General features: G+C 33.1%; 1 protein-coding gene across 1 annotated transcript; it reads left to right on the top strand.

Moving 5' to 3' along the window:
- The first annotated feature begins 8,492 nt into the window (after positions 1-8,492).
- Positions 8,493-9,850, top strand: LOC114392617 (ethylene-responsive transcription factor ERF039-like). Its single transcript, XM_028353817.1, has one exon. It carries the CDS (start codon positions 8,749-8,751, stop codon positions 9,445-9,447), a length of 699 nt encoding a protein of 232 aa, XP_028209618.1. The 5' UTR covers positions 8,493-8,748; the 3' UTR covers positions 9,448-9,850.
- The last annotated feature ends 213 nt before the right edge of the window (positions 9,851-10,063 follow it).

Raw genomic sequence — 10,063 nt, 5'->3', positions numbered from 1 at the left:
TATAATGAATTTGGGCTGTATTAGCTTTCAAGTGAAAATAATCTTTTGTGAAAAATATGATATAACTACAACTAAATTAAATTCTGTGAAAAAACAACGACTAAATTAAACTGTGCGGGTCATAAACTTAAAACTATAGCTAAATCAAATAAAAATAAGGAACAACGGGGTTTTATGATTAAAAAAATATAGAAGTTTAGTGATACAAATAAAATATAATGGTAAGTGGAGAAGGTGTAAGACTGTAATGATGAGGTCAAGTATAATTAATCTAAAAAATATTTTTAAAAGAAAGTCCACAACCTTTTAGTTTTGCTGATGTATCCTCTAGTCATCAAATCAAATTTAATATATTAAATTTAAGTACTCGTGTTTAATTTTTAGAATCTCTCTCTTTTTAAATTAAGATATATGTCTTTTTTTTTTTTTTTTACTTATCAAGTGTCTCGTATGTGTGTCTATATGTCCGAGCGTTGTTAACATCTTATACCCTATTCGATTTTTATGGATAAACAAATATCCTATTATACTTTTTACTTTCTTGAGATATTTGTTTTTTTTTAACAATAACAACAATAAAATCAAACTTAAAACCTCATGCATCTACTTCAACCCTCCGCCATGCGACCAACCCTTAGAATATTTGTTTAATATACAAAAAATGTGTTAATTAATACTACTTATATCAAGCCTTGCAAAACGTGGGTGCTTTAAATGGTTGGTGAAACATCTTGAACATTGATAAGGATAGGAGGTGATCGTTGATTGTTAAATGAATTGGCAAACATACAAAGTTTTCGTAATAGATAGTAGTAAGTGGGTTGTTGTATTCACAAGGATTGGTAGATATTATGATAATTTCTACTATTCTAACGAAAACTCCTAAACAAATTAATTACAAATGTACAAAAGTTTATTTTGCAAGTTTTCATAACGGAAACTATTAATAACAATATTCAAGAACAACTAAACAAAGCGAACAAGTTGCATAAGTGAGAAACTATTAATAACAATATTCAAGAACAACTAAACAAAGCGAACAAGTTGCATAAGTGAGAAATCGGTGGAAAGAAGTATTGGGATCAGATTTCATCTATTTAATAATCCTACAATCTTTAGATTACACATACATGATTTCTATATATTCAATGTTATTGGATTCATTGGTTCATTTCATGTTAATTCCTTAAGTATGAAAATTCTTAGGATTTCGAGATCAACAACCAATTCCTTGATCATCAACTCAAAACCCCTGCATTAAAATCAAGAATCTTAACAACCAATAGTTCTAATTATATTCCTAGCAATTATAATCATTGGGTGACTTGATTTAGATCTGCATTTGGATAACACTTTCCAAATAGAATCAAAACCTTGAATCATGAAATGAGTGATTAATTCATCTCAAGCATTAAATTCAAAATCAAATCACTAACATTGAATAATAGGAAATCATATACATATATATAAAAAAGATTGATTACATCCAATCCCAATAGCAAGAGGATTAACTACTCATGATGATGAGAACGATCCTATACAATGAATGAGAGAAAGTCTTGGAAAATGATCGTATATTCTTAGATTCTCGATCCTTGCACTTTCTCCTATGAAGTTCTCTATTCTTCAAGCTCTATTTTTCTTTCCTTTGCTCTTTCTTTCTCTCTTTCTCTTTCCTTTTTCTATTTAATCAAGTAAAGGAGGTGCAAAAATGAGGCAATCTACTCAATGGATAGAAATTTCGCTCAACAAAACAACATTCTTCAACATGAAGGAAACTCATTTCACTAGACTAAATTATATTTAGCTCAACGGATTCATTATCTTCACTTCCTCCTATTCTGCCTCCAATTCACTAAGCTAAATTGCATTTCGCTTAGTGGATTCAACCTGGATGAGTTCCCTTATTTTCTTTCTTTTTCTAGCCTTATTTCACTAAGCTAAATTTGATTAGCTCAACGGATTTCATCCAGAGTTAGCACTTATATCTTTCTTGGATCCAAAAACTGAGATTTCTCATAAAAATGCTTGTTGAATCTTCCATATACAAAAATACTTACAAATGCCTATCTATGGGGATTTTTACAAGCATATTCTTTTAAAACTCAAGTAAATAAGTGTCATGAAAGAAGTATTAACACTTAAAATTGACACCTATCATCAATGCAAAAGAGAAGAGGCACAAATAAGCAATGACTCCTAGAAGGTTCTAGCAAGAGAAACACATGAATGAATCGAGTACATACAAAAATGAGAGGGATCTAAAGGCTGAGCATGTATAAGACTGTACAATTGAATATATCTTAAAGGAATTAATTAGTATTCTTATACCAACAAGATGCATATACTTTTTGATAGTTTTTACTTAAGAACTGCACAATTAAGCGGACTTCACTATGAGTAATTTTGGGGTGTGTGACCTTCTAAGAACTTTGCTTGAAAACATGTGAATGAGGAAAAAATACGTTAAAAAATCTTATGTTGATTTGTAGGGACAAATGTCGATCCTGAAAGCAACTAGGCTTTACAAACATCCTTCCTTCGTGGTATTTGTTGGCCACCTTAGTCGAGCATATTACAATTTTTCTACGCCAAGTATACAAAGTTTGGATGCTTGTCCTTCCTTCGTGGTATTTGATGGTTATTCTACCCATAGAAAACATATTCCTTCTAGCACCAAGCCTAAAAGGCACAAGGGCTTCAAATAGTTATTCTTCTTTCTTGTTATTTGTCCGACATTAGGGCATAATAGTCTATCCAACTTTATATTGTATTGTCAACAATAACATCATTGAAAAAGTTGAAAATTCTTATGGTTAAGCAAGATGAAAAATATATATTAAAAATATAGTAAAATATGGGCTTCACTATGAGTAATTTTGGGGGGTGTGACCTTATGAGAACTATTTAAATGGTATTACTTGATATTTTGTGTTATTAATTTTGATTATAACTTCACAATCTTTATAAAAATATACAAATTATATTTAAAATATTTCTTATAAGAAATAATTTACAATAAGCTGCCAATTGATATTTTTTATTTCTTAACATATTTTTTATACATTGAAATTATTTTTTCATATTTAAATAAATCTATGTAACATCGTATTCACTAGGACTAAGCATCGGTTGGTTGCGGACGATTTCAGGCTCAAAAGTTCCAAACCCATGCTAACCAATATAGAAAAAATTAGGACTGAATCAAACCGTTTAGCCTGTTGGTTAAATCGGCTGAGGGGTTTTTGGTTCTTGAATGTATCTGAGTGGATTGATTTTGATTTCTTACTATTTGCTACTAGAAGAACAATCACACCACGATGGAGTTGTGACCTTGTTTTTCCGATCTAGGGAACGATGAATTGCTTGAAAACATGCATAGGTCACGGTATAAAGTAGTTGCAAGTATGCAACATCTTCAACACAACCACAAATGAAAATAGGGAAACAAAGGAAAAGGAAAAGTGAGTGTCTTTATAGTAAGCAAATATCATAAGTATAAAAGAAAAACATGTAGAGGAAGAGATGCTTTGTGAAAGAAGTGAATGAGTTCCAAATCAAATGAGTAACACTTTGGAAAGAGAAAAGTGTGTCGCAATTTTTTTAATCATTTATTTTTTGGTTCAAATTTGTAAAAGGAAAGAGAAATGGAGTGGAGAAAAATCCCTCCTCATCTAATTTTTGCTCCCCTTCAGGTTCCAATATTGGGGGATTTGTAGGGGAAGAAAATGACATTTTAAACATTTAAATTAAAATGGTTAAGATATCTTTACTTATGTTTAGAAATTTAGAATTATAAGCATACAAAAGTAAAATTATTTTAAAACCATTCCCCTCCCCTTTTAAACCAAACAAAATAATGACTACCTACCATCCATTAAAATTGTTTCCTTATTCTATTCTCAACCAAACATAATATTCAATCAAAATTTCTCCCCTCCTTTCCTTTCCCTCCCTTAGGAATGGAAACAAGTCAGACCAAATCAACTTTGATAAGTCTGAGTCTGACTTACATTATAACTATTAAGCTTGGGTCTAACCCATTTACCTAATGTAGGTATTTTTTAAGGTTTGGCCAGACCTGAAAGGCTATTTATTTGGCTTATTTTATATGCAAAGCTTAAAAGATCTACAAATCTCACAATTATCAAATAGTTGTCCCAACTCATTTTCATTTAAAATATCTATTTTTTTATTAATAAAAGAAAAGGAAAGAGCAGAACTACAAGCGTACAAAAACTATGTCAAGTGCATCAATAGTTACACAAGGTGAAACATCATTAAGGCAAAGTTTCAATGTGACCAATGGCACACTGGTGGATGCTCCTTTCTTCGCGAGAATATCTACACAGACATTAATTTCCCACAAAGTGTGGATGATACATATCTCCCATTGAAAGGCTAATAGTGACTTAATAGATGCAACTATCGACACAAAAGGATGAAACGAAGGTGACTGCTACTCAATCAGGTGGATAGCAACTAAGGAGTCTGTCTCTATGATGATATGTCTAAACCCATTATTCCATGCATGACGCATCCCATTGAGGATGGCAAGGAGCTCCACATGTATGTTCGTAGTGTGATCAAAGTGACCATAGAACCCAGAGAACCAAAATCCCCGAGAGTCTCGCACTATACCTCCAAAACCCAATGACCCTGGGTTACCCAAAGAACTTCCATCAATATTCAACTTGACGAAAGGAGAAATAGGTGCAGACCATATTATGTTATGTGGGTCTCTTGTGGAGGAAGATCCCTTGAAGTAAGTCTGAATGAACTGACATTGACTTGTGATCTGGTTAACAATGTAAATTTGCATTCATTCCTCACCCTAGAAACAATGGTGGTTATGGGCTTTCCAAATGATCTAGCATGCAGTCCCAAAGAGTTAAGAATTATTTTCCATGGCATTATGGTGTAACCATAGAGCATCATTTCCACAAAAGTGATTAAGAAAAGAAAGAACATGGAGCTAATGCCAAATGGATTTAGCTCTGGGGAACTCTCTCAATGTGTGAGTCCACATCCCTTCCACTCCATTACACTTGCAACAAAAAGAAAAGAAAGACAAATGCCTCCTTCAACGAAAAGCAATAGTAGGAAGGCTACCTCTATAGGTAAACCATAAAAAATATTTTATATTTTTTGGTAGTCTAAAGTTTTAGACCCAGGTCAAGCTTTCTTCACATGTACTTAGAATGGTAGGTGCCCGACAAAGCCACCTAAAAGAAGATTTCGCTCTGAGTAGCAACCCAAAGGAAATGGGTCCCAAATGAATGTGTCTACAACCTCCTCATGCAAGACTATTCTTTGAACTAATTTTCGATCCTCCAAAGGAACATAGTATAGAGTGTAGATTTGTTCCAATAATCATTTACATACATATCAAAGAGTTTCAACTAGGTATCAACAATATGCATAAACAAAACCTCATCACACAATTTTTTTCCCATGAAACCACGAACAAAACCAAAAACATACATCCCCACACCTCACATAAAACTTAAAACCCTCTCAAAGACAGTCAACAACTTTCAGAATAGATCCTAAGTGTAAGAATTCTCATTTTAAGATATGACCATTATGAAGGTAGTCCAAAAATAGGATTTGCATAACTTATTAGAGTTCGTTCATGAGAGCCTACACATGCTTGCAAAGGAGGGAGATATTCTACTCCCTTGCTCTATGAATTCCCAGATCTTATTTCTTCTTAGGCTTTGAAATAGTTCAAGAATAGCCCTGCTTAGGAGCTTGAACTTGGAGCCCACCAACTTTCCTTGAATGCATCCAGAATGAAGTTGAATTCCCTCTTAGTGACACGACCAATGAAGATAGAGAACCCTAGGTACTTGCCCAGATTAGAGATGTAGGGGAAATTAATGATGCTGGCTATTTGACTCCTCTTGGTATTGACCACATTCTTGGATGCATAAAATCTTGATTTACCAATACTTACCCTTAAACCCGAGACTGTACAAAATCTCTCAAGCACCTTCTTGACCAATCTAACTTGGGATACACAGGTTTTGGTAAATAGGAGGCAATCATTCGTCTTAAAAGAACAGATGACTCACTTTAGATCCATTCCTCTTAAAATGATCTATTTTAGTTTAATATGTTGTGTATTCGGGACAAGCTGTATTATTTTTTAAATTAATATTTTTTTGTTACAATATTTTTTAATATCACTTCCTCCTGCACTTATATAAATTGCTTTGGCACTCATAAAAAAATTTATAAATGACTTTGACATTGCTATATTAAAGAACGTAATGAAAAAAATATTACAAATAAAGAATTGATTATAACTTTTTGCACATAGTCATCGACGTTTCCCGACGCTTCTCGTCACTGTAAAAAACTAAAAATCAATTCACATGTGTTATAGTCATCAACCTTCATATCATTGAAACAGCCCTTTATATCATCTGCATTCATCAAATAATGAAGACGAGACTTTGTCTACGTAAGACTAAAGATTACGTTTCAACTTTCAAAATAAAATGATTTTATTACAAAAGTATCATAGTTATATATAATAAATATAATATATATATATATATATATATATACTATTATATATATAAATTCACTGACCTATCAAGTCCAATAAACTTCTTACAAAACCAAAAGCACGGTCTTTCAATAATAAAAAAAACCTTTAAAAAAATTTAAGTCTAATTTTTTTAATAAACATGTCAGGTTAGATTGGACTTTATCTAATTAGACCATAAGTCTCTAACATGCGATTTGATCTATTTTTATTCCTATTCTCTCTTTTATTAAAACCCTGCATCTCTCCCATCCTTTGATCCAAATGTGAGTTCAACATAATTAATGTAGTTTTATGGAATTGATTATAAGTAAACGTGAGTTTGTAATAACATGATTTTTGTTAGACAATAAATAATAGAAAATTGATTTTGACATGCAATTTTATATGGAAACTTATAATATACCAAAATTGATTTTGAATGTCAAATTACCACAATGCCTTGAGTCTAATCAAGAATATACGTTGAATAAATAATATGTCGCAAGTCAGGATTGATGCAAAAATTATTTCTAATAATTCCAATCAGACTTGAGTCTAGAACTAAGATTTTTTTTTCAACACAGCCAAGCACATTATCAATGAAAAAAATCATGTTTAGTTCATTGTCAGTTAAACATGGATCCAATCACACCCTATTATTATTTAATTTTTTAAAAGAGGTTTCTTATTTTATTGAAGTAAAAAAAACTGTGAAAGAATAAAGAAAATTAATTATTTTTTTTATTTAATTAACAAGGTGTATCTGAAATTTCTTATCTAATAATCAACTAATCATCTTTCACCAGAGTGACCCATTTTCAGAATCTAGTACCTTCAATTACGACTTCATATTCATATTCATATTCAAATTAAAAATTAAAATCAAAACTTTAATTAAAGGACTCAAGACTCAAATATTAAATCATTGTGTCAACAAATTTCAATAAAGAAAACCAAATCGGACTCTACTCTCGCCTGCTACACTTATTTAACACACCAACACACAGTTTACATTAAGAATAATAAAACACCTTAAAAAAAAAAAAAAGGCAAGCAAAAGGAAATGAATGTTCTATAGCAGGGACATAGTGGAACAATATGAAATTTAATGATGTCATTTGCAGTCACTATTGACACAGAGCCACCCCCTTCACCCATTGTATTCAAATTGACTATAACAGTCACAGGTGGATTGTGAAAAATGAATACCGGTTTGGACAGGGAAAGGGAATAGATGAGTAGATGACATCTAGATCATATAATAATTCCTTTTTTATTCATATGAAAAGGGTTTCCCTGTATAAAGGGTGTATAAGATTAAGGATATGATTTTGCAATAAACAATTTTACATGGGTCCACCAACTTCGGTACGTACCAAAAATACCCTCACCTGTGACTAAAAAACAAATAGGTGAAATTGAATATCTCATGACCATTGCGGTCCATTTTTTTATTATCTTTTCTCCACTTTTGATTTGTGATTAAGGATAACTACATAGATGCGGACAGAGTGACACCTAATCTCTCACGTAATGATCAATTATGTTATGATGATGATGATACACAAGAGATGCCACTTATGATCCAAGAGCCCACCAGCGAGGGATTAAAATTAGCCCCTAATTAATCAGGCCGTTCAATGAGTATGAAATGACATACCGCCAAGAATTGAATTAAAAATAAATCAGTCCATAAAAGTAGCTTTAATAATTAGCATAAAATTAAAAAAGGTTAAAAACAAAACCAAAAAAAAAAATAGTAGTATGATACTTACAGTTACCATTGTCGTGCAAATGACTTGATTGGACGTAACTATATATACAATTAAATTTAACACCTGTCTTATCGCGATTTTAATAAACTAATTCATTCAGAAGAAACATTAACACATTTCCTTGGGTAGTTTAAGAATACGGCCATTAATCATTAAGGCAAAGCTGTAAGGATTTATACCTTTGAATCAAAATGCCAAAAAGAAAGAAAAGAGAAAGGGAAAGGAGTGAGAGATTATAGAAGAATATAGTGCTAAGTGCAAACAATGCAACTGTTTTTCTCTTTTTCCCTTGGACCCATTTCTTTAATATGCGCAAGAATTATAAGTACTAAGTAGTTCACAGCTCAACCCACCCTTATTTCAAAAGCTCTATTCACCACATTTTTCCTTCACTCACTCCCATCACAATAATTTCTTCCCTCCTTCCTTCCCACAATGGTCATGGAAGAATCTAACCCTTTAGACAATGAAGTTCAACCAACCACTTCATCATCCTCTTTCACCATTACTACTCCCTCTACCTCCTCTTCCTCCTCCATAGAAGAAGCCACTAACACTACTACTAAGGAGAAAAAGAAGAAGAGAGCCATTAGTAATATTGAAGGGAAGCACCCTACGTATAGAGGAGTACGTATGCGTCAATGGGGCAAATGGGTATCCGAAATTAGAGAGCCAAGGAAGAAATCAAGAATTTGGCTTGGAACTTTTCCCACTCCCGATATGGCGGCTCGAGCCCATGATGTGGCGGCTCTCACGATCAAAGGCAGCTCGGCTTACCTCAATTTCCCCGAATTAGCCGCCAAGCTGCCCCGCCCCGCCAGCACCTCCCCCAAGGACATCCAAGCTGCGGCGGCTAAAGCCTCCGCCTTGGATTTCGGTCACCAAAGCCATGAAGCCGAATCCGAGCTGAGCCAAGCCGTTTCCTCCTCAATCCAAACACAATCATCATCATCATCATCCAATTCATCATTGAAGGGTGTGGATGACACATTCTTGGACCTTCCTGATCTCTCTCTTGACTTGAGCCATGGAGCCGATGAGTTTCATTATTCATCGGCTTGGCTTGTAGCCGGAGCCGAACATATAGAGCTGGGTTTCCGGCTTGAGGAACCTTTTCTTTGGGAATCATATTAAGTTACCTTCCTCAAGTAGGCCAATTTCCCTTTTTTTGATGTTTGTGCTGCCTCTCTTTTTTCTTTGTTCCTTTCACTTTTGAGCTACTTGCAAGAACCTTGAAGAATCCAATATGCTCTATGGCAGCATGACGTGGGGGTGTCAAACTTCAGTGTCCATGACAAATAAAGAAGTTTTACTAAACCCACTCCATAGCTTTTTTTATTCAAGAATTTATGTAAATATTAAAATATCATCTGTCATTTTCAGATAAGGTAATTAATTAAGTTGCCTTGCATCATATTCCTCAATTTGTTGTAAATTTCCTCGCTTGTCATCTGTATATCCTCCCCTTTGTCAAAATTCAGTTTAATTTGTGTATGGGTGAATGTGGAATAAAGTTCAGCTGGGTAAATTTGATTTATTTTTTTTATTGTTTTGATTACTACCTTTTGTCTTTATGTCCTAATTTTGTTGGCAGCCTTTCTAGATTTAATATTTATTAATTTTTAATTAAGTTCACCTGCTTTATAAAATTGGCAGTGGCAGAGGCACATCATGAGGTGATGATATAAAATCATGCCAACTTGCCTCTCTTAAATTTAACCTTTTTCTTTTTCCTTCATATGCTTATTGA

The sequence above is a fragment of the Glycine soja genome, chromosome 17 (genome assembly GCF_004193775.1).
Source record: "Glycine soja cultivar W05 chromosome 17, ASM419377v2, whole genome shotgun sequence".
NCBI lineage: Eukaryota > Viridiplantae > Streptophyta > Magnoliopsida > Fabales > Fabaceae > Glycine > Glycine soja.
The sequence above is the reverse complement of the archived record's forward strand: the minus strand, read 5'-3'. Positions and strand labels throughout refer to the sequence as shown.